The sequence below is a fragment of the Hyperoodon ampullatus genome (assembly GCF_949752795.1).
Source record: "Hyperoodon ampullatus genome assembly, chromosome: 14".
NCBI classification, from domain to species: Eukaryota; Metazoa; Chordata; class Mammalia; order Artiodactyla; family Ziphiidae; genus Hyperoodon; species Hyperoodon ampullatus.
Genome location: NC_136927.1, coordinates 59,102,304 through 59,127,367, shown reverse-complemented (window position 1 = coordinate 59,127,367; position 25,064 = coordinate 59,102,304). Strand labels below are relative to the sequence as shown.

General features: G+C 40.3%; 1 protein-coding gene across 2 annotated transcripts in view; it reads right to left on the bottom strand.

The window, feature by feature from the left end:
• The window catches only part of DNAAF9 (dynein axonemal assembly factor 9), a gene marked incomplete at both ends in the record, with an annotated part of 148,784 nt that overhangs the window by 96,973 nt on the left and 26,747 nt on the right, over positions 1–25,064 (bottom strand). For both annotated transcript variants that reach the window (XM_079719722.1, XM_079719723.1), the window contains 5 exons: positions 1,931–2,008; positions 16,247–16,353; positions 17,321–17,417; positions 18,431–18,555; positions 21,543–21,662. In XM_079719722.1, coding sequence (XP_079575848.1) covers positions 1,931–2,008; positions 16,247–16,353; positions 17,321–17,417; positions 18,431–18,555; positions 21,543–21,662 — 527 coding nt within the window. The remainder of the gene's footprint in view (positions 1–1,930; positions 2,009–16,246; positions 16,354–17,320; positions 17,418–18,430; positions 18,556–21,542; positions 21,663–25,064) is intronic.

Genomic DNA, 25,064 nt, shown 5'->3' with positions numbered 1-25,064 from the left:
AGCCATGGCTCATGGGCCTAGCCGCTCTGTGGCATGTGGGATCTTCCCAGACCGGGGCACGAACCCGTGTCCCCTGCATCGGCAGGCAGATTCTCAACCACTGCGCCACCAGGGAAGCCCTGTGGTTAAATTTTATTTAACATTCTTACACTCTTTTTTCCTTTTTTTGTGGCCATGCTACGCAGCTTGTGGGATCTTAGTTCCCCGACCAGGGATTGAACCCGGGCCCTCAGCAGTGGAAGCACGGAGTCCTAGCCACTAGACCGCCAGGGAATTACCATCATTCTTACACTCTTAATGTTGTAATTTTTGCATTTTCACTTTTTCCCATAATTAGGCAAGCCATGGATTGATGATGATGATTAGGCCTTTTAAAGAACAAGAAGTTCAGGTTTTAATTTTCTTTTATATTCTTATTTTATTAGAAATGTTTAACAGAATGGATGTTCAATTTCATCAAATGCCTTTTCAGCATCTATGGAGTTATCATAAATGGTTCCAAGGAGAAAAATCAGTAGTGATACATGAATAGATTTCCTGATATTAAACTAAATATTAAGCCCTTAATAAACTCTGCTTCATCACAGAATGAATGTTCTTTTAATATGATACTGTTTGCTACCATTTTACTTAAAGTATAGGCATTAATATTTGTGAGACTGATGTGCAGTCTTCATTTTTTGAATTATTTTTGTTGGGTCTTGATTTCACAGCTCATTTCATTAAAAGGCTACATACAAGCTTTTTTTTTTTTTTTTTTTTTTTTTGCGGTATGCGGGCCTTTCACTGCCGCGGCCTCTCCCATTGCGGAGCACAGGCTCCAGACGCACAGGCTCAGCGGCCATGGCTCACGGGCCCAGCCGCTCCGCGGCATGTGGGATCTTCCCAGACTGGGGCACAAACCCGTGTCCCCTGCATCGGCAGGCAGACTCTCAACCGCTGCACCACCAGGGAAGCCCCAAGCTGTTCTTTTTCCATGCATATCCATCCATGACCCCTGAGAGACACTACTGAGCTGTTTAAACAAAGTACCTATACCTTAGTTTTGTTTGTTGCTCCTCATTGCAAATTGCTCTGCCCACTGTGAATTTTTTCTTCAAAGTTCAGATGAAAAATTAATGCCTGACCCTTTAATCTAGGAGTTAGTGAGTTATGGCCTGCCGGCAGGCCATATATTTTTTTTTTTTTGCTGTACACGGGCCTCTCACTGCTGTGGCCTCTCCCGTTGCAGAGCACAGGCTCCGGACGCACAGGCTCCGCGGCCATGGCTCGCGGGCCCAGCCGCTCCGCGGCATGTGGGATCTTCCGGGATCGGGGCACGAACCCGTGTCCCCTGCATCGGCAGGCGGACTCTCAACCACTGCGCCACCAGGGAAGCCCCATATATTTTTATAAATAAAGTTTCCTTGGAACCCAGACACACTCATTCGTTAAAGCATTGTCTATAATGACATTGCTGAGTAGTTCGAACAGAGACACAGGGCCCACAAGGCCTAAAATGTTACTGTCTACCCCTTTACAGAAAAACGTTGCCAACCCCTGTCTAATCCTTGATTCCTTTAAGGCATACACCAACTTTTTAATCTTTTCATGCCAGAGAAAGAGTGCAAAAAGACACCCTCTTTATTGTTTTTCTAAAGTCCAGCCCAATGGAAAGAATGTCTTTAGGTGAAAACCTAAATCTTGGACCAGGCAGGCAGCCTTGGTCTCATCTCAGGTGAGGTTTCCTCAGAGTGGAAGAGGTAGTGTCTCTTTTCCAGGTCCCCTTCCACCCCCCAAGAAGTTCAAGATAATAATTGGGGAAGAAACTGTTCAATTCTTTGACTAAAGCAAACTAAAATATATCCTGCGTTTCTACAAGTTAAATACCATTAGTGGATAATTGAGCTGGTTGTAGTATTTATAAGTTAAATACAGTATGGCTCCTTACTTCTGAAAGCAAACTCTCCAGAGACATAGGATCCATCTTGCTGTAGACATTCCATAGATTCAAACTCACATCCTGCAACTGCAACACAAGGGGAAAAACATTGAAATAACTGAGTCAGTATCATTAGGATGATCAGAATTATTTCCTGACATTTAGAAAGGACTATCTTGGTGAAAACTCCATGATTAGAATAATAAATAAAAATTTTATATTATATTAGAACCTACACATATTAATAAAGGTGTCCCATTCAAGGAAACTATGTGTTCAGAGACTTTGGTATATCTTTTGAATATCTTCAATGATGGGCATATATATATTTATATACATATACACACAAAAATATTGTCTTTGTTTAGAATAAAATTTTAATTAAAATAATGCATTCCTATAGTTTTAAAAAATCAAATACTAGTCCTAAAGGTTTGTAATAAAAAAATTTTAATCCCTACTCCAACCTTTCACAAACCTCCACTAGTCTTAATCCTCAGAGGCAACCACTTTGAAGTCTTTTAACATTTTCTTTTTGGTAATTACCTCCATATTTTGATATAAGCTTCTATCACTATTTCTTGATTTATCAATTTAGAAATTAAATACTGACTTATGGCCAAGATGTAGCTCTGCTACGCCTATCCCCAATCTCATACGTTTTCTCACATATACACCTTAACATTATCTAATATCATAATATGACTTTTTTGTTATACCAGTAGTTATTGTTTATAATATTAAGGATATATATATAATATATATATACATATATAATATATATATAAAATTTACTGCAGGCCAAGTGCATACCATACTCATATTTGCTTTCTTAAATTTTGTTTTTCCAAGAGCTACCAACAGCTTCATTCTTTTCACTTGTGTAATTTAAAAACTCAATCCTAAAATTTTTTCTACCTTTCCCACTTCATTTGCTAGTACACTTACACTAGGGTTTCTCAATAGCAACACTACTGTCATTTTGGGCCAGTTATTCCTTTGTTGTGAGGGGCTGCCCTGTGCATTGCCTTGTGCAAAATCCCTGGCCTCTACTCACTAGATGCCTACAACCCACCCCCCAGCCCCGGTCCAGGCAAATCAAAAGCATGTCCAAATATTGCCAAGTGACTTGGGGGGATGGGGAGGAAGGGACAGGAAAATCACCCCAATTGAGAACCACTGGCTTTAAGATATCAGATAATCTATCATTTCTTTTTCTTCTTGCTTCATTCTGGTATGCCTGTTATGTAAGCTTGCTGTGCAACTGCAACTTTCACTATGAGACTTCTCTTTGCTATCATCCTGGTGCTCTCACGTGATGGATCTGATTCCATGGCTTAATTTGTCTCCTGTTCCTTGGTTAACTTGTTTGCTGGAGAACATCCTCCAACAGCTTTCTAAGAAAAGATTAATGGGAGGAAATTTTTTTTAGTTTTAAAATGTCTTTATTCTGTCCTTACGACTAATTTGGCAATCAGTGATGCTCTTTCCATTCTTCTGTATTCTTTAGTCTCTGTGCTTCATCTTGGATAGTTTCTACTGCTATGGCTTCAAATTCAATCTTTTCTTTGGCAGAGTCTAATTTAATGTTACTGCCATCCAGTATATTTTTTCACCTTAGATATTGCAATTTTCACTTCTAGAAGTTCAATCTGAGTCTTTTTTATATTTTCTGTTTCTGTTCAACACGCTCAGTCTTTCCTCTAGCTTCTTGAACATATGGAACAGTGAGAATAACTTTTAATGTCCTTGTCTGCTAATTCTAACATTTCTGTCAATGTTAGGTCAATTTTGATGGACTGATTACCTTATTATCAGTCATGTATTCCCACTTCTTTGTAAACTGATAATCTTTGGATGCCAGACACTGTGAATTTTACCTTGTTGGGTGCTAGATATTTTTGTATTCCTATAAATATTCTTGTGATTTGTTCTGGAATGCAGTTACTTGGAAACAGTTTGATCCTTTCAGTCCTTGCTTTTATAAATTGTTAGGAGGGTCCAGAGCGGTGCTCAGACAAGGGCTGATTATTCCTCACAGGAGACAAAACCCTCCTGAGGACTCTATCCAATGCCCCCTGTGAATTATGCATTTTTCGAGTCAAACTGGTGGGAACAGGTACTATTCCCAGCTCTGAGCATGCATCAGGCACTGTTCTGGAATACTTTCAGATATTTTTTCCTTCCTCCACTTTCAGTAGTTACATCACACATGAACACATAGATCAATAGTCCGTTGAATACTTGGGATGTGGGGGTGGGGAGAAAGAGGAATCTTGGCAGATCTTGGGAGTTCCGTTTTGGAGCAAATATTTCCTCTTTAGTACTCTAGCCGTCTTGGTCTCACCAGACTCTCAGCTGCATCTACTCAGCTCAGAAAGTGCACTGGGATCTACCTGGGTATCCCCTTCCTGTGCCATGGCCTGGAAATTTTCTCAAAGTACAGTTGACCCTTGAATAAGGGGGTTTGGGGAACTGACCCTCTGTGCAGTCAAAAATCCATGTGTAACTTATAGTCAGCCCTCTGTAAATGCAATTCTGCATCCATGGATTCCACCAACTGTGGATCGTGTAGTATTATAGTATTTACTACTGAAAAAAATCTGCATATAAGTGGACCTATGCAGTTCAAACTCCTGCTGTTTAAGGGTCAACTGCAGTAAGCTAGGACATTTGTGGGGCTCACCTTGTTTATTTCTCTTACTCAAGGGAATCACTATTCCTCATTGCCTGATGTCTAGTGTCTTGAAAGTCATTGCCTCACATGTTTTGTTTAATGTTTGTTTTGGTTGGGGAAGGAGAGAAATCAAGTTTCTGTTGTCTTATTGCGTAAGACTTATTTTTTCTGCTTTTTATATTCTTTAATCCTCAGTGTTCAAAAAAGGCAGAGACAGATTTAAGGTTTTTCTACTCTCATTGATGCTTGCTAAAAGCTTTTATTTCTCTTTATCACTGGAAATGTTTACTTTTTTTTTTTTTAATTTCCTCCCTTCTGATATCTCTGCTCTATTTTTCTAGAACTCCTACTTAATGGCTACCAAACCTTATGGATAAGTTCTCTATGACTTTTAAGTTTTTTCTCATATTTTCTACCTCTTTTATTTCTAAACTTTTATATTTTGAGATTTTCCTAACTGTACCTCCCAACTTCTCTGTTAATTTTATCAATTATCATTTTCCAGAGCTCATATTTTCCTTATATTCATTTACCACAAAATAACACTTATTCTAATAAGTCACCAAATCTTACATTTCTCTGGGCATCCTAAGGAGAGTTTTGTATCTTAATTTTTCCTCTGTATCATAAATCATCTTTGGTCTTAATCAATCAGAGTTTTAAAACAATCTCGATCTTTTTCTTTCAAGTTACAGGTATTTAATCAAATGTGTGGTGAGCTTCACTGCCTGTTTATATTTTCAAATGAAAAGGCTGATTGGAAGCTTTCTGCTCTCAGCAGAGCTTGTCAACTACCAGGAAGTTTTATAGGGAGAGTAGACAGGCAGGAGGCAGTTATTATAGGATCTCTACTCCCTCATATTCTAAGTGTAAAAGTGTAGGTAGAGAGCTTTACTCTCAGCCATCAAAAGCTACACTACCCAATGAGTTCTCTTTGTTTTATTTTTCAGTTTCTATAGAGAAACCCCACCCATCCACTCACCTTGTTCCTTGTTTTTCCTAGTGTGGAGGTGGCAGTTGGTAAATGTCTGGTTGTTTATCACTTGGGAGGTGGGGAGGACGACACAGACTCCTACATAACCTTCAATTAATTCATTTTTGATATCACCAATTTCCATCCTCTATCCTCCATTTTATTACCTTCCTCACTGATTTAACCTATTTGGCTCCTACCTCTGTACTGTGGAACAGGTTTACAGGTGTGTCAACTGATTAGATTTTTGAGGTACTGAATTGATTTCTATTTTTTAAATTTATTTATTTATACTGAAGTACAGTTGATGTGCAAAATCATGTAAGTTACAAGTGTACAATATAGTGATTCACAATTTTTAAAGCTTATACTGCATTTATAGCTATTATAAAATGTTGGCTATATTCCCTGTGCTGTACAATATATCCTTGTAGCTTATTCTATACATAATAGCTTGTACCTCTTATTACCCTACCCCTAATATTGCTCCTCCCCACTTCCCTCTCCCCACTGGTAACTAGTTAGTTCTTTATATCTGTGAGTCTATTTCTTTTTCATTTTATTCACTAGTTTGTTGTATTTTTTAGATTCCACATAAAATGATATATTTGTCTTTCTCTGACTTATTTCACTTAGCATACCACCCAAATCCATCCGTGTTGTTGCAAATGGCAAGTTTTCATTCTTTTTTTATGGCTGAGCAGTATCCCATTGTATATATATACATCATATCTTCTTTATCCATTCATCTACTGATGAACATTTAGGTTGCTTCCATGTATTGGCAACTGTAAATAATGTTGCTGTGAACACTGGGGTGCATGTATCTTGTTGAGTTAGAGTTTGGGGTTTTTTTTTCAAATGTATACGCAGGAATGGAATTGCTGGGATATAAGATAGTTATATTTTTAGTTTTTTGAGGAACCTCCATACTGTTTTCCACAGTGGCTCAACCAAGTTACATTTCCACCAACAGTGTATGATGGGTTCCCTTTTCTCCACATCCTTACCAACATTTATTTGTGTTCTTTTTGATGACAGTCATTCTGACAAATGTGAGGTGATATCTCATTGTGGTTTTGAGTTGCATTTCCCTGATGATAGCGATGTTGAGCATCTTTTCACATGCCTGTTGGCCATCTGTATGTCTTCTTTGGAGAAATGTCTGTTTAGGACTTCTGCCCATTTTTTGATTGGGTTGTTTGTTTTTTGGATGTGGAGTTGTATGAGCTTTTTATATATTCTGGATATTAATTCTTATCAGTTGTATCATTTGCAAATATCTTCTCCCATTCAGTAGGCTGTCTTCATTTTGTTGATGGTTTCCTTTGCTGTGTGAAAGCTTTTAAGTTTAATCAGGTCTGACTTATTTTTAATTTGTATTTTATTTGCATTAGGAGGCAGATCCAAAAAACTATTGCTACAATTTATGTCAGAGTGTTCTGCCTAGGTTTTCCTCTAGGGGTTTTATGGTTTCCAGCCTTACACTTAGGTCTTTAATCCACTTTGAGTTTATTTTTGTATATGGTGTTAGACTATGTTCTAATTTCATTCTTTTACATGTAGCTGTCTAGTTTTCCCAGCACCACTTATTGGAGACTGTCTTCTCCCCACTGTATATTCTTGCCTCTTTTGTTGTAGATTAATTGACCATAAGTGCATGGGTTTATTGCTGGGCTCTCTATTCTGTTCCATTGATCTATGTGTCTGTGTGCCAGTACCATACTGCTGTTATTACTGAAGCTTTGTAGTACAGTCTGAAGTCAGGGACTGCGATTCCTCCAGCTCTGTTCTTCTTTCTCAAGACTGTTTTGGCTCTTTGGGGTCTTTTGTGTTTCCATACAAATTTTAAAAGTATTTGCTCTAGTTCCATGAAAAATGCCATTGGCATTTTGATAGGGATTGAACCGAATCTGTAGATTGCCTCGGGTAGTATGGTCATTTTAACAATATTACTTCTTCCAATCCAAGACCACGGTATATATCTTTCCATTTGTGTCATCTTTAATTTCTTTCATCAGTGTCGTACAGTTTTCTGAGAATAGGTCTTTTACCTCTTTAGGCAGATTTATTCCTAGGTATTTTATTCTTTTTGATGCAATGGTAGATGGGATTGTTTCCTTAATTTCTCTTTGTGATAGTTCATTGTTAGTGTATAGAAATGCAACAGATTTCTGTATATTAATTTTGTAACCTGCAACTTCACCAAATTCATTGATGAGCTCTAGCAGTGTTCTGGTAGTGTCTTTAGGATTTTCTATGTATAGTATTATGTCATCCGCAAACAGTGAAAGCTTTACTTCTTCCTTTCCAATTTGGATTCCTTTTTTGTCATAAATGGCTTTTATTATGTTGAGGTATGCTCCCTCTATGCCCACTTTTTGGAGGGTTTTTAATCATAAATGGGTACTGAATTTTGCCTTTTCTGCATCTGTTGAGATGATCATATGGTTTTTAGTCTTCAACTTGTTAATGTGATGTATCACACTGATTGATGTGCAGATACTGAAAATTTCCATCGATAGATCCCACTTGATCATGATGTATGATCCTTTTAATGTGCTGTTGGATTCAGTTGATGATTTTGTTGACGATTTTTGCATCTATGCTCATCAGTGATACTGGCCTGTTATTTTCTTTTTTTATGATATCTTAGTCTGGTTTTGGTATCAGGTGATGTTGGCCTCAAAGAATGATTTTGGAAGTGTTCTTTCTCTGCAATTTTCTGGAATAGTTTCAGAAGGACAGGTGTTAATTCTTTTCTAAATGTTTGGTAGAACTCACCTGTAAAGACATCTGGTCTTGGACTATTGTTTTCTGGGAGTGTTTTTGTTTTGTTTTTTGTTTGTTTTTTATTCAATTTTAGTACTGGTAATTGGTCTGTTCATATTTTTTATTTCTTCCTGGTTCAGTCTTGGGAGATTGTACCTTTTTAAGAATTGGTCCATTTCTTCTAGTTTGTCCATTTTATTGATGTATAGTTGCTCGTAGTGGTCTCTTATGATCCTTTGTATTCCTGTGGTGTCGGCTGTAACTTCTCCTTTTTCATTTCTGATATTATTGATTTGGGCCCTCTCCCTTTTTTCTTGATGAGTCTGGCTAAAGACTCATCAATTTTATCTTTTCAGAGAACCAGCTTTTAGTTTCATCTATCTTTTCTAGTTTTTTAAAAATCTCTATTTCATTTATTTCTGCCATCTTTATGACTTTCTTCCTTCCACTAACTTTGGGTTTTGTTTGTTCTTCTTTCTCTAGCTCCTTTAGGTATAAGGTTAGGTTGTTTATTTGAGATTTTTCTTGTTTCCTGAGGTAAGCTTGTATCGCTACAAACTTCCCCCTTAGAACTGCTTTTGCTGTGTCCCATAGGTTTTGGATCATCATGTTTTCATTTTCATTTGTCTCTAGGTAATTTTTAATTTCCTTTTTGATTTCTTCAGTGATCCATTCGTTGTTTAGTAGCATATTGTTAACCCTCCATGTGTTTTGTGGTTTTTGCAGTTTTTTTCCTTGTAGTTGGTTTCTAGTGAGTGTTGTGGTTGGAAAAGATGCTTGATATGATTTCAATTTTCTTAAATTTACCAAGGCTTTTTTTGTGGCCTAGTATGTGACCTATCCTGGAGAATGTTACATGGGCACTTGAAAAGAAAGTGTATTCTGCTGCTTTTGGATGGAATGCCCTATATCAATTAAGTCTATTTGGTCTAATGTGTCATTTAAGGCCAGTGCTTCCTTATTGATTTTCTGTCTGGATGATCTGTCCATTGATGTAAGCAGGGTGTTAAAGTCCTCTACTATTATTGTGTTACTATTGATTTCTCCCTTTATGTCCATTAATATTTGCTTTATGTATTTAGGTGCTCCTATGTTGGGTGTGTATATATTTATAATTGTTTTATCTTCTCCTCGGATTGATTCCTTGATTATTATGTAGTGTCCTTCTTCGTCTCTTATAACAGCCTTTATTTTAGGGTCTACATAAGTCTGATATAAGTATTGCTACCTGCTACCCTGGCTTTCTGTTAATTTCCATTTGCATGGAATACCTTTATCCATCCCCTCACTTTCAGTCTGTGTGTGTCTTTAGACCTGAAGTGAAGCCTCTTGTAGTCAGCATATACAAAGCTCTTGTTTTTGTATCCATTCAGCTACTCTGTGTCTTCTGATTGGAGCAGTCAGCCCATTTACATTTAAGGTAATTATTGATATGTATGTTCTTATTGCCATTTTGTTGTTTTGGGGTTGCTTTTGTAGGTCTTTTTCCCCCTTTTTCTTCTTTTGTTCTCTTGTGACTTGGTGACTATCTTTAGTGTTATGTTTGGATTTTTCTTATAGTCTGTGTATCTATTACAGACTTTCGGTTTGTGGTTACCATGAGGTTTTTATATAGCAATCTATATACATACTTGATTGCTTAAAGTTGTTGATCTCTTAATTTCAAATGCATTTGAACAATCCCACAGTTTGTACTCTCCTCCCCTCACTATGACTGTTTTTGATATCTGTTGGGAAAATTAATAAAGTAGTCTTGCTCAGGCTTCAGATGCAGAAGCAGGCCTCTGACTGACCCGTGACCCAGCCTGGACTGCACACTTGCTTGCACACCTAACAATGCTGCTAGCAAGGCAAGCAGCACTCACAATAAGAAAGGGAGTGGGTCTTGGAACTTCTTGAGCCCCGGGGACCTGGCCAGTCCCCTGGGGTCTGGAAAATCTTGTGACCCACATGGTGAAACAAACAGCATTGCTAAAGTAAATCCAGAGCTGCATTTTGGCACGCAAACTGATATCAGTTTGTGGCCTGGAATTACAAATGGAAGCCCCTGGAACTCTGATCTGAAGTCTCACCCATGGGGTGGACACACCGCCTGGGACTCTTCCCAACTGGAGCTCCAGACTGGTGTTACTCAGGACTTCCCAGCTGCTGTTTGGATCTGGAAGTAGGTGTCGGCCCAATTCCATGACATATATATACTGTGTTATGTTTCTCTAATATCCTTATTCCTTTCCTTCTAATGATTGTATATTAAAATTAAGCTAAATCATCTTTCATTAAAGGATTAAAGCTGTTTATTTGTGTGAAACAAATGGTTATTTTGCCAGGAAATCCAACAAACCTTAAAACAGAAAGCAGGCTTTCGGCAAAACAACACCACATTTTACATCTAATTCTTCTGTGTACCCCTTAAGTGCTTATTGTGTATATCTGTAGATATTGTGGATTTTACTACTTTTGTCTTTTCACCTTTCTACTAGGTTTGTGCGTGAATGATTTCCTATCTTTACTGTATGTTTTCCTTTACTGATGAGCTTTTTCATTTCATAATTTTCATGTTTCTAGTTGTGGCCTTTTCTTTTTCACCTAGAGAAGTTCCTTTAACATTGGTTGTAAAGCTGGTTTGGTGGTGAACTCTTTTAGCTTTTGCTTGTCTATAAAGCTTTTGCTCGTCTATAAAGCTTTTGCTCTCACCAACAAATATGCATGAGAGCCTTACCAAGTAGTGCATTTGTGCTTGTAGGTTTTTCCCTTTTGTCACTTTAAATTTATCATGGCACCCCCTTCTGGCCTGCAGAGTTTCTGCTGAAAAATCAGCTCACCGCCTTATGGGAGTTCCCTTGTATGCTATTTGTTCCTTTTGTCTTGCCACTTTTAATATTCTCTCTTTAATTTTTGCCATTTTAATTATCATGTGTCTTGGTGTGTTCCTCTTTGGGTTAATCCTGTATGGGACTCTGCATTTCCTGGATGTGGATAACGGTAACCTATTCCAGGTTAGGGAAGTTTTCAGCTATTATGTCTTCAAGTATGTTCTTAGCACCTTTCTCTCTTCTCCTTCTAAGACCCCTATAATGCAAATATTAGTGTGCTTGATGTTGTCCCAGAGGTCTCTTAAACTGTCCTCATTTCATTCTTTTTTCTGTTCAGCATCAGTGATTTCCACTACTTTGTCTTCCAGCTCACTGATTAATTCTTCTGTATCATTTAATATACTGATGATTCCTTCTAAAGTATTTTTCATTTCCGTTATTGTATTCTTCATCTCTGGCTGTTCTTTATATTTTCTAACTCTTTGTTAAAAACTTCTAATTTCTCGCTCTGTGCATCCATTCTGCACCCACATTCTTTTTTTTTTTAAATTTATTTTTTTGGCTGTGTTGGGTCTTCGTTGCCGCAGGCGGGCTTTCTTTAGTTGTGGCGAGTGGGGGCTACTATTCGTTGCGGTGTGCAGGCTTCTCATTGCAGTGGCTTCTCTTGTTGAGGAGCACGGCCTCTAGGTGCGCGGGCTTCAGCAGTTGTGGCACGCGGGCTTCAGTAGTTGTGGCTCGCGGGCTCTAGAGCACAGGCTCAGTAGTTGTGGCCCACAGGCTTGGATGCTCCGCGGCATGTGGGATCTTCCTGGACCAGGGATCGAACCCGTGTCCCCTGTGTTGGCAGGAGGATTCTTAACCACTGAGCCACCAGGGAAGCCCCACCCACATTCTTTGATCATCTTTATGATCACTACCCTGCACTCTAGCTTGGGAAGACTGCCTTTTTCACTTCACTTAATTCATCTTCTGGGGTTTTATCTAATTCCTTTGACTGGAACATGTTCCTCTGTCACCTCATTTTGCCTAAGTTGCTGTTTGTATTTTTATTTATCTGGTAGGTTAATTATGTTTCCCGACTTTGGAGAAGTGGTCTTCTGTAGGAGACATCCTATGCATCCTGGCAGTGCACCTCCCTCTTGTCACCCAAGCTATATGCTCTAGGGGTTCTCCCATGAGGGCTGTGTGGGTCCTTCTTTTGTAGCGGGCTATTTGGGTGATGTGGTAGGCTTTGTTGGCACCTGGTCCAGTTGGTTGCCAGGCCCTGCCTTGTGCAGAGGCTGCTGGCTGCTGGTTGGTGGGGCTGGAAAACCTCAGGGAGTCCCAGGACTAGTGCTGGCTCACTGGTAGGTAGAGTCAGGGTCCAGAAGACTCCAGGGTTGTTGCCTGTCCACAGGTGGGTGAAGCCAGGTCCTGGAGTTAGTACCAGACTACCGGCAGGCAGACCTGGGTCCTGGAGTCTGGTTTCTAGGCCTAGGGATCCCAGAGCTGGTGTCAGATCACTGGTGTGTGTGTGTGAGGGGGGGGGTGTCCTGACACAGTTGGGTTTGCGGTCCAGGGTGTCCTGAAGCTTGTATTTGGCTGATAGTGGGCAGGAGGCCAGGGCCAAAGTGGTCTCAGGGCAGGGTCTGGCCTGCTTTGGGCAGGCTGGATTCACAGGCTGTGGGAGTCTGGTTTTCTTGCAGCTGGTGTCTGCCCCCTGGTTGGTGAGACTGGTCCAAAGGCCGAAGCAGGCTTCCTGGAGGGCAGGGCTGGGGCCCAGAGGATTCTGGGACTGGTGCCTTCCCACGGGTAGGTGGAGCTGGGTCCTGAGCCTCTGGTGGGCAGGGCCATGTCTAGAGGCAGCTGTGGGTTCAGGAAGTCTTCAGGCAGCCTACCTGCTGATGGGTGGGGCTGTTCCCCTGCCTAGTTAGTTTGGCCTGAGGCATCCCAGCACTGGCCCCTACAGGCTACTGAAGCCAGGTCTTGGTGCTAATGAGCTAAAGGGAGGATTCCACAATGGCGACCACTAGCATCAGTGTCCACGTGATACAAGGGAGCTCCCAAGGAATGGCTGCCATCAGCGTCTATGTCCCCAGGGTGAGCTGCAGTTGCCTCTTACCTCTCTGGGAGACTCCCCAAGATCAGCAGGTAAGTCTGGCCCGGGGTCCTATCAAATTACTGCTTTCGCCCTGAGTCGCAGGGCGTGTGATATTTTGTGCACGCCCTTTAAGAATGAAGTCTCTGTTTCCCCCAGTCCTGTGGGACTCCTGATATTAAGCCCTGCTGGCTTTAAAAGTCAAATGTTCTGGGAGCTCATTTTCCCAGCGCAGGGCCCCCAGGCTGGGGAGCCCGATGTGGGGCTCAGAACTCTCACTGCTGTAATTATCCTCCAGTTGTGGGTCACCCACCTGGGGGAAAAGGACCTGACTGTATCGCAAGTCTGCCCTTCCTACCTGTCTTGTTGTGGTTCGTTCCTTATGTCTTTAGTTGTAGAGGTCTTTTCTGAAAGGTTGTGGTCTTTTTTCATTGATGGTTGCTCTGTAAATAATTCTGATTTTGGTGTGCTTGTGAGAGGAGGTGGGTCTTTCTACTCTGCCATTTGGCCAATCTCCCTGATTTCTATTTTGAAATTCAAATCTTAATTCTACTAATGAATTTTGAGACATAACAATATTTCCTCATGTCATCCATCTCCCTTTTTAATTCTGCTTGCTCTACCTACCATATCTATTTCTCTTTTTACAAACTGCATTCTTAAAAAGTACAAAGAGATATTTTTCTCAATTTTTATTTTATTTCCTGGAGAAAATATTTTTTAAAAGCATGTTGATGTATCCCTGCATCTAATATGCTATGGTCTCTTACCTTCTGAATTTTTTCATAGGGTTTATCCCACCTTTCAGTACAAAAATCTTACGTTTGTCCATAAAAAGGTGAATGTTTATAGTTATTCTCATTATTCAGAGGATTATTTTAGAATCCTCCCCTTGGGGAGCTGGTTAATGTAAATTGACATTACCAGGTCATACAGTTCCAGCAGCTGGAGAGTAAGAAGAAGGAAGTTGAAGGCAGGGAAAGCCCTAGCAGAGGAACTTCCCTGTACTGCTTCCAGGAAGAAAGAGTTCCCTATATCCATAACTTAGTTTGGCTCAGCCTAAATACCAAGTAAATGCTATGTGGGTCTGGCTTCCTTTCTCATGCTGGCACCTAACACATCAGGGATGAAAACATCCTCTGAATTAAGGATTTTCTTCTGGGTATGAGCATGTAATAAAGAAGAAATTTGAAAAATTAAGTTGTAAGTATCTGTAGTTCTCCTCCTAGCTTTCATAGGAGGCAAGAACTTTTCTGGCTCAGGCAGTTATGAGGCCTTTAATATGTGAATCAGAGAGAAGTACAGTATAATGGCAGAGCTGATCAGGAGGCCAAACTGCTCCATACCTTAAACGACCAGGAAGGACAGGGTAAGGAAGAGAAGTGAGGTCAAGGGAAATGAGATGGAGATGAAAGGAAAGTATCTGAGAATGAAAATTAGTGGCTACAGAGAAGGGCAGGATCTGAAGAAAGGGATCCTGAGAGAAGACTTATAGTAATAACTCTTACAATATGATGTGTGCTGTTTCCTCCTCACTGCCCATCCCATCCCCTAAAAACACCATCCTACAGGAAAAATCTACATTACCTGGATTTGACTTCATGGTGTGATGCACCTTAAGGCAGAAGCCAGAGGCCTGCCCCATTTGAGCTGCATGAATTGTACAGCCTCCTAGTGCATTGCTTTCTAATGCTAATCTAGTGGCAGCCCAGGGGTTAGGAGCACAGGCTCTGAAGCCAGACTCTCTTGACTGGGCCCTGCCACTCACAGGCTACTAGCTCTGTGACTTTGGGAGATTCATTTAAACTTTCCATAAAATAGGGATGGTAATAGTACCTACTTCAGAGGGTTATTGTAAGAATTAAAGTTAATTCATGCAAAATGCCTGGCGTATACGAGACAGTATAAATGCCTAGTTTATACAATTAATTAAAAATAAACATTACCATTATCACTAAAAATTTTAAGTTTCCTCTCTACCTCTTATGGCTTGCCTCCTTTCAAGCCCCTCTTCTTCTAAATTAGAGGGCATTAGGTGCTATCAGGGGCAGCTCCCACAGCCTTGTTGATGTTCTGCTACCTGTGGTCAATGTGAGAAAACTGGTTTGGAGCAAGAAGAGTAGGGCTGATGTGGTGTGCGTCTCTTCATCCCTACAGCCCACGTTCCTCTACATTACAGGGTTTGCCAGGTGAGCCTCCAAACATCTCTTAGGGACACTGCTACTTCTCGGAAGGGGGTAGGAATTAGCCCTGGGCCTTGCTTCCAAAGGTCTCACTTACTTCTATCCCTAAGAGTATGTCCCCATTTCTAGCATGTCAATGTTCCCTCTCCCTGGTTTCCTGTACTGGGGGCAGGTCATTTCAGTGCGGATCCTATGGAGGCATGTGGATACCAGGTCATCCTCCCTAATATGTACCCTGGATGATCCCCTCTCCCAGTCTCATTCATTAATTCACTTAACAAATATTTATTGGTCATCTTCTAGATGCAAAGAATACTGAAATAAAAGATACTGTTCTTACCATAAAATCTAACCCTTTTATTCCTCTAGTAGACAGTACTTATACAAAATTCTCATTGCTCCTTTCATTGCTCTTGAACAGTTAAATTATACGAACTTCTGAGCTATAAAGAAGAAGAATGGTTTTGTTCTCAAGGAGCTTCTAATCCAGAGATCAGGGGTGGGTGAATGGGTGAGTGGGTGTGACAAATGTGGGTGACATCGGACGATAAAAGCTATAAGAGGAGTCAGCCTAGGGTGCTACAGTGAACTTAGAATGGGGAAAGGAGAGGAAGGAGGACAGAGAGGAACTCCAAGAATAAAGGGTACAGGAGCTCAGTTTGGGGACTAGTCTTAAATAGCAACTATTTTCCATTTCAAGTCTTTTAACTTGCTCCATGCCCTTTGGAGTCACTGCCAGCTTTTCAGAGTGTTATACACCCACATTGTGGGCCTTCATAAAAACAGCCCAGTGGTAGACAAAAACCAGGCACACTGCTTTTCATACGTACCTCGTATTTCATGGTAAAAAATCCATCCCCTCCAATGCCCTCAAGTGCAAAGGCCTGTACAATTGGCCATTTCTCCACTACAAACATATCAAATATCTGCAAGTGACCTAGAGGAATCAAGTACAACATGTATCAAATACCGTCCTGGATATAGCAGTCTAAACCTGATCTAATGTGGTCATTAGACATCATTTCTCACAAGTTCACCACAGCCTCATCAAGCAAAATAAAACTGAAACAGATACACAAACAAGTTACAAAAATTCAGATTTCTCTACAGTATTTTTTCACATTCTGGTTTCCTAAGTAAGTAATTAAGTAGGTAAATAAATAAATAAATAGTGGCCTACTACATCTGACTTGTATCACTAAGTGGATATATTTATTAACAGACCAAAACTTGGCTCCTTTCCCTTAAGAAACACAGCTAACCAACTTCCTCAAGGGAAAATTACCAAATCAAAATTTTTCTTTTCTTATAACAACAAGCTTCAATGTGCAAAGTTTTTTTTTTTTTTTAAAAATAAGATACAAGCACTGCTAAGCTTGTTGATTTTTTCCCTCTGTTTTCACACTTTTTTTTTCGGCCATGCCGTGTTGGCATGTGGGATCTTAGTTCCCAGACCAGGGATCGAACCCGTGCCCCCTGCACTGGAAGCACAGAGTCTTAACCACTGGACCACCAGGGAAGTCCCCTACAAGTTATTTTTGAGTCTCACTGTCAGCATATTTTTAACAGCTACCCAAATTACTATTTCTTATTAGCAAGAGGCCCCACATCCACACTTCAAGTATAATAAGTGGTATAGCATAGATGGCAACTATGGTAAATCCCTTATCAGTTCTTCCGACTGCTGCTGGTAGCATGCTGTGTTGCTGCAGAAACTTCGGTTATGAACACAAGCTTGCATAGGAAAGTTCCGAAATTTCATTCTGCTTGATCCTCTCTGCCTTTAGTGAAAACAGATCAACAGGTTTCCCACCTGAATGCCTCCACTGAAAGGAGAAGTAAGGACATTCGATTCACACACCATCCCAGCAAGGTTCTAAAATGGCTGACTGTCAGATACACACCTTGGGAGCTGTAAGGAATGCCAATTCTACTACAGTCTCGAACCATGTCCACAAAACTGGCAATTTTAAATTCTTCTGCAGCTTCCTCATCTTCATACTAAAGAAGGAAATAGAACGGAAACAGGCTCTAATGAGACATCATACAAAATCCCATATTTTCTGTGCATTTTTATTAGTTGTCCCACATGTCCCAAGAGGGTTTTCTTGTTTGTTTTTGTTTTGTTTTGTTTTGCTTGGCCGCATTGCGTGGCTTGCGGGATCTTAGTTCCCTGACCAGGGACTGAACCCACTTCCTTGGCAGTAAAAGCACAGAGTCCTAACCACTGGAACGCTAGGGAATTCCCATCAAGAGGGTATTTTTAAAGGCAACTTTCAGTGTTTGCTGGTCAGAAACACGTCATTCCCTTACCTTACACCACACACAAAAATCAACTCAAAATGGATCAGAGACCTAAATGCAAGAGATAAAACTTGTCCTCAAAAGTCCCGTAAATGCTCATATAGAAAGAAGGGTTCTGGACCTACATTGGGTCACAATTTCCACAAAATCCTAAATCTTAAGTCCCAATTTGATTTCTAGCCAAATCTTTGAAAAGGGTCTAAAGGGAAATAGAAACAAATACCAAGAAATCCAAACATGGAAATGTCACAGAGCTTATCAAATTCTCCTGGGGCAGTTCCTAGGCCCGAGAGAATGGACCCAGGCTGGGGATAAAGAAGCAGGGCAGGAAGGCAGGTTCACAAGCCCACTATTAGGTCCCAATTTTAATAGTCCTTTTTGTCTCTTTCAGGCATATAATTTATTGCTAGGGTAGCCTCATAATGAAATATGAAAAGTTCCACTAAAACAAATAACCTTTTTTGTGTAACCACATTTCACAATTTGGGGGGGTGGGGGCATGTCGCACGGCATGCGGGATCTTAGTTCCACAACCAGGGATCAAACCCATGCCCCCTGCAGCAGAAGCTTGGAGTCCTAACCACTGGACCACCAGGGAACTCCCCAATTTGATTTCTTTAAGGACCTCCTGTTCCCATTCTATCAATACATTTTCCTGAACGAATATCCTTAGAGTGTCTCTAAGCGCCTATTTTATCATTTCTTCTCACCTCATTTTCAGTCATGCAGTGGAAATGCAGATTTCTCCAATGTGCCACATAGGGTAAAAGATAGCGATAATTTATAGGATTACAGTACAGATGGACACTATCTGATTTAATCAATATAATCACATCTGTAAGAAAAACAAAATTAAAACACGATTGTCAAAAGCATTTCCTTTAGACATCTTCTGCCCACATAATCAGTAAAACCATTAAAACTACAGAAACAATGTAACAAAACTCTAAACTGAAAATTCTTTAATTAGGCAATGTGCTTCAAAGTGACTGCAGAACACTCAAGTGTGGACAGCAAGCATTTCCTCATCCCCATGCTATGCTTCCACTACTGTGGCCCTCTGGTTATGGTAGAAGAAGTCAAAAGAACAGCCTTCAGGGTGTTTCACAAAGTTCAACAAAGCAAAATTTGTTGTACCAAACTCAACTGTGTACTTCGCTGTGGAGATAGATAGTAATTGAAAACTCTACAGGTAAAAGCCACTGAGGCAGGAAAACAGCACCAAATATGGCCAGTGACTGGTTCTCCTGCAGACATCAGTGTATAAAGCTCTTGGCTGCTGGCTCATCTGGCTCAAGGCAAATCGTGGGCCCGAGGATACCCCTTTCCTTGCAACCTGGGAAGGGTTATTGTATACAGATGTAAACTCTGTACACAGGAAAGGCTGGGAGGAAGGAAGTAGAGGCAAGTGATCAGCAGCTCACAGATTTAGGGAATAACCATCGGTGTTGGTGGGTCAGATAAATAAAGCAATCCCAAAGATGCAAATAAAACCGAGTAAACTAACAAACAAGCCATGGAACGGGGCAGGAATATTAAAACAATTTGAACACTGAGAAAGAAAGCAGTCACACTTCCAGAAGAAAAGCATTCTACGGCTCCTCAGAAACCAGAGTCATTAGGCCTCTTTCTAACAAGATGACACTAGGGAAGGGGCTAGAGGAGATGGCTGGAAGTGAGAGAGGAACGTGGGGGCAGGAAGCAACTGAGGCAGCAGGCTTAGGGCAATGCCAGCACAGTAACACAGTGTGACAGACCATAATATACAAAAACATAAGCCCAGTGAATACTGATCTCAGCTGACTGCACAGCTGGGTGGCCTAATGAAATAAAGCTCCATGATGGTGGCCTTTTAAGCCACTCTGAGCTCCACACCTAGTCAGACCCTAGGTGTTCTAGGCAACACAGTATGGAGCAGGCTCTTCACTGCTGACTCTCAGCTAAGTGCTGGAGTTAAAAGGTAGCAAGGGATGGGAAAGAAGCCCCGTCTCATTCTGCTGGGAGACCCACCCTGAATCATCTGTAGGTCACCTGCTCAATAGTGAGAGTTTGATGTCACTGAGGGCTTCCTGTATAGACTGTACTCTATACTAATGCGTAACATACCGCAAAGAATTAGGATCCAGTAAAAGAAATAATGCAACAGCTACTAAACCTAATGAAGCATGCTCAGGATCTCACAAGACTGATGTCATCACTACAAATAAATTTTAACAGAGTACACAGTCAGGTAAAAGAAGAAAGCATAAGAGTACGTAAACTATTTTAAAAGTTTCTTTTTAAAATAAATCCTTCGTGTTTGCCTCTTTTTCTCTCAGATAATTAGGGATTGTAATGTAGAAGATAAATCTGGTGAACTCAGCTTTCTAGCTACTTGGATTTAAAAAATGAATTTATTAATTTGGAAGAAAACGCTCACTTTATAAGCACTCATTGTGCTAGGTGACAGGATAAAGACAAAGATAAGCAAAAAGGAGCACCTCTGAGGATTTAAACTACTTCCTTAATTTCAGTACTGCAATGTCCTTAGCAACCTTGACTGCAGTGAAATGTGTGGTTGATACAAGTATCTGCCTTTTTGTAACTGTCTAAATGAGCTGCCAAGATGAATTCTTTCCAAACCAGTATATGTTTTACAGTGTAAGAAAGCATTTTTTAAAATCAAAATCTGCAACTAAATTTGAATTGAAAAAAAATTAACAGAAGGAATAATTTCACCCTGCTTTCTGCACTTCCTAATAAAAAGAAAATCTTTCACCAATCTATAAGGATAGATACTATTAAGGACTTTACTACGGAAGAATTTTCACATACACTAGGCCAGGGTTCTTCACCTTCAGCACTACTGACAGTTTAGACCAGATCATTCTTTGTTGTGGGGAGCTGTCCTGTGTACGCGCTGTAGGATGTTTAGCAGCATCTCTGGCCTCTACCCACTCTGCCCAGTTGTGACAATCAAAAATGTCTTCAGATATTGCCAAATGTCCCCTGGGGGATAAAACTGCCCCCAGTTGAAAACCACTGTACTAGGTCCACAGCAAGATTATTTCAACATCAGATGTTTGCTTTCACGCATCCCCCAGCTGCTTCACAAGAGCTGTCTCTCATCCATTTTGACTTGTCTATTCCTGTGTCTCCTGATCCACCTGGCAAACAAGTCATAATGCTAAGTATGTGATATCAGAGATAGCTCCTGGGCATCACCCCATAGCAGCATGAACACAGGGTGAGTGTCTCAGAGCCAAGGAAAGGGGAATGTAGGCAGAAAGTCTGCATTGTAGTCACAGGCATCGTCATAAATTACAGCTCACAGAAAACAATTCCCAAAGACAGAGCAGGATAAAGAGCCTTTGTTCCTAAGCTGAAGATCCACATGAAGTCCTCCTTGCAGGAGTAGCCTGCAGGCTTATCCTTGAATCACAGCTGAAAGTGCTTTCATAGGACAACGGCACATAATATGAACCTCCCAGCATGTAGAGGCAATGGAAAATTCAGAGGAAAACTAGTACCTTGCCAAGAAGATATAAAGCCAAACACTGATGTTTACTTTTTTCCTCTAAAACCGATTTATCTAGTAAACACTCTGAAAACTACTTGTCACCAGTCTCTTATAATCCAGCAGGTAACCTACAGAGCATATTACTTAACATATCAGCAAAGAAGAAATGTCGTTTTTCATTAATAAAAAAAGCAAAAATTTACTGGATCTTCAGGCTATTTTAAATTTGATCATATTTTTCCATAAAAAGGCCATGAAATAAGAATCCAAAGTACTATATCACTTACTCCTCTCTCACACAGAGTTCACCAATATATACTTACCATCTAGAACTTCTTCAGAAAACCCTGTTTTCTCAAAATCACTGGTATTCTGATTGTACAAACCAAACAGGAGATAATTTGCCAGCTCTCTGCAGCCTTCATTGTACCTGCTATCGATTCCTGCAAGGCAAAAAAGGCTCTGATCAGCTGTACTGTGCTACGGGGAACATATGAGTCCCAACAGTTTGCCCCTGCTCAGCAAAACCCTAGTGGTTAAGTTAAAGGCAGCACCTCAGACCAGTTTTGTGCCAGAAGCCAAACTAAACAACTGAAAGAAGGAGGCCTCAGCATCAAGTACTGTTACATGGATTCAAGATCTATATAGTTGAGATAGTCAAACAGCACAGAACACAGAAGCTGTTAATTTAATCAAAAGCAATTCTTGAGGATAGAAGGAACCAGAAAATATAGTCCAAGTCCTGCCATAATTGGTTAAATTTTTTTAATACTTTCAGTTAGAATAGGAATAGGCATCAGAAAAGTATTCTCTTCTCAAAGAGACCTTTACCAAAACACATGGAATTAAATAAAGGAGGATTAAGGTGGTTTGAAAAGAACTCAAAGAAGTAAAAAGAGGACAAGTGAATGAAACCTCAGACATCCATCATTTCACAAATATTTATCAGGCCCAAGGCCTAGCACTCTGCTGGGTGCTGAAGCATGTAGTAAACATGCCTACAGATGGTCTTTACGAAGCTTACAGTCTAGTAGGGCTGGGTCAGAGACTAATAAAAAGGAAATTAAATACTGCCTTCGCAACTGCCTTTCAATGCCACAGGCACATATACTACCTGGTTCCTGGGTATCTGTGAAGGCCCAGAGCTATGACTCTGGGCAAGAGGGACATGTCAAGGGAAGGAGGCAGCCGGCTACGTGAGGCTAAAAGGAAGGGGTTGGGGCAGAAGAAGCGCCAAGAATGGAAATATGGCTGGAGCCTGGGAAACAGGACGACTGTCAGTTATTCAGACCAGTGAAAAGTAATGGGCATTCAGACCAGAGGGGCTTAGGGACCACCTGTGGCAGGGGACTTCAAATATGGGAAGACTACTTTCTCAGCTAGATCAAAGCAGCACATCCCTCTTTTATGCCATCCAACACTTTAATGAAGAAAGAGATAAAAAGATTCAAAAGCAGAAATGACCTGGCCTACATAAGGCCTGAAGTAGAAAGGGCTACAGAGTTAAAAAATAACCAGTGGACTGGGCAGCATGTCCTCTTCTAAGGATTCCAGCTACATAAACTGCCACAAAAAATGCTAACATTAAAAAGACTGACCATGTAAAATTAAAGGTAAAAGATACTATATGTAACCACCATACTCTAGTTAATAAAGTTGTTTCCCACGGGGGAATTTTGGGCTACAAATCTGATACTGCTAAACATGCATACTGGAATTAAACAAGTAAATGGGTGGTAGACCGTAGGTGCCAAGTTTCTCACTGGTGGAGTGGAAGTTTACAGATAAGCAAGAGAAGGAGGCTAGAATGATCCATGTAGTAATGGGTTAGAGCTAGAAACACTAATATGAATTCACGTTTAGCTGAATACAGTAGAGACAGTTATATAACATTTACAGATGTGTATATATACACCACTTAAGGTACACACATATATTTCCTTACTTTGTCAGCTGAGAGGGCCTAAAAGCAATGACATCCCAGTAGCAAAGAGCATACCCAGTGCCCAGATCTTGGTTTCTAATACCATTCTCCAATAAAAGAAATCAGGGCTCCTTAGAGAAATGGCTGATTCTAGGACTGAAGCAGGTAATATACAAAATAAGACTGGAGCATCTTATAGTGTCAGAAAGTACAGAAGTACTAAATAAACTAAAACTTTTATGGTGATATATTAAAGGGAGGGATGTAGGAACCATCTGAAAGAGCCCCAAATGGCCAAAGCTGGAACAATTTGAAGTAGTAGTAGGTTATAACCTAAGGTATAAATGAAGTAGTACTGGATTTTAACTCAAAGTATAAAATAAATCTCCATGAAGACATACAAACAAACGATTGAATAAATAAATAAATGAGGGAGAAGAGACAAATATCCCATGCAGAAGAATTTCAAATAATTTATGTAGACACTACCCTCCTCAAGGCAATGGAGCATAATTCCTGCTCCTTAAGTGTGGGCTCATAGTGACTTCCTTCCAAAGAGGACAATATGGAAGGAGGGGTGGAGAGAGTACTTTACAATGCAGAACCTGACAAATATTATCTTAGCCAAGTGATCAAAGTCAATATAAACAGTGAAAAGTCTTGTTGTTAGTATGTATCCTTGATATGTGATGAAAATGGCATGTTACTTCATTGGTCTCGCACTCCAAAATCCATAACCCCGGTCTAAGCATGAGAAAAACATAAGAAAAATCCCAAAAGAGGGATTTCACATATGTCAAAACTTATCACATCGTACACTTTAAATATGTGCAGTTTACTATACATGAATTATACCACCATAAAGCTGTTTTTAAAAAAAGGTTAGCAGAAATTCAGTGAGAACACCTCCTACACCCTAATAACTAAATGAAAAATGCCAAAGTGGAGGGAGTTGAGTCAGAGTTGCTCAGAAGGATACTGTCGAGGCTAGAAGGCTAGATTAAACCAACCAACCAACCATGAGATGCTATGATAACTCTAATTACCCAAAAAAGCAGAATTCACTAAACCCCAGAAGCTGTTTAAAAACATACAAGTGCCTCACTGATTTCTTGCTTCACGTTCACATACAGCTGTTTGTCCTGAAGGTTTTTTTTTTTTTTTGGCCGCACCACGCAACATGTGGGATCCTAGTTCCCTGACTAGGGATCGAACCCACGGCCCCTGCATCAGAAGCACATAGTCTTAACCACTGGACCTCCAGGGAAGTCCCTGTCCTGAAGGTTTATTAAGTTTTTACCTCAATCTTCACACCCAACTTCAAATATCAATTTCTGCAACATTTGTGTTTTCACTAAAAATATATATATATAATTATGTATATATATATGGTCACGTGATATTCTTATAAGTTGACCTTTTTGTCAATCCTTTAGTATTCTATATTCAAGTAGCCCACATGATCAATTTTATGCTGCCTATTTTTACTAGGTTGAGCCTTAACTAACAGAAATAACAGCATAAGTCCAGTAACAAACAGGTGATTTTATTCATAAGTAAATTCATGGCAAAGACAGCCCCCACACCCTTGATAGGTGCAGCTGGAAAGAGAATCCAGTGAGTTTTGTTTCAGCGTTTGACTGGAATTCTAGGCCCACGATAAACTATGTCTCTTGGCTAAGTGAGGGATGAAGCCAAGATTCAAACCCAAAACCTGCCTGGCTCCAGAGTGCACGTTTTTAACCACTCTGCCCACTGCCTATCATAAGTTTAAATGCAAGTGCTATTAAGTGAAAAAATAAAATTATGCATAGACTATCTGAGGAGGGACAAACAAGAAAGTGGTTCGCTTCTGGGAAGGAAATTGGGTGGCTGACAGACAAACAACCTGACCTAAGCAAGTTTTATGACTCAATACTGT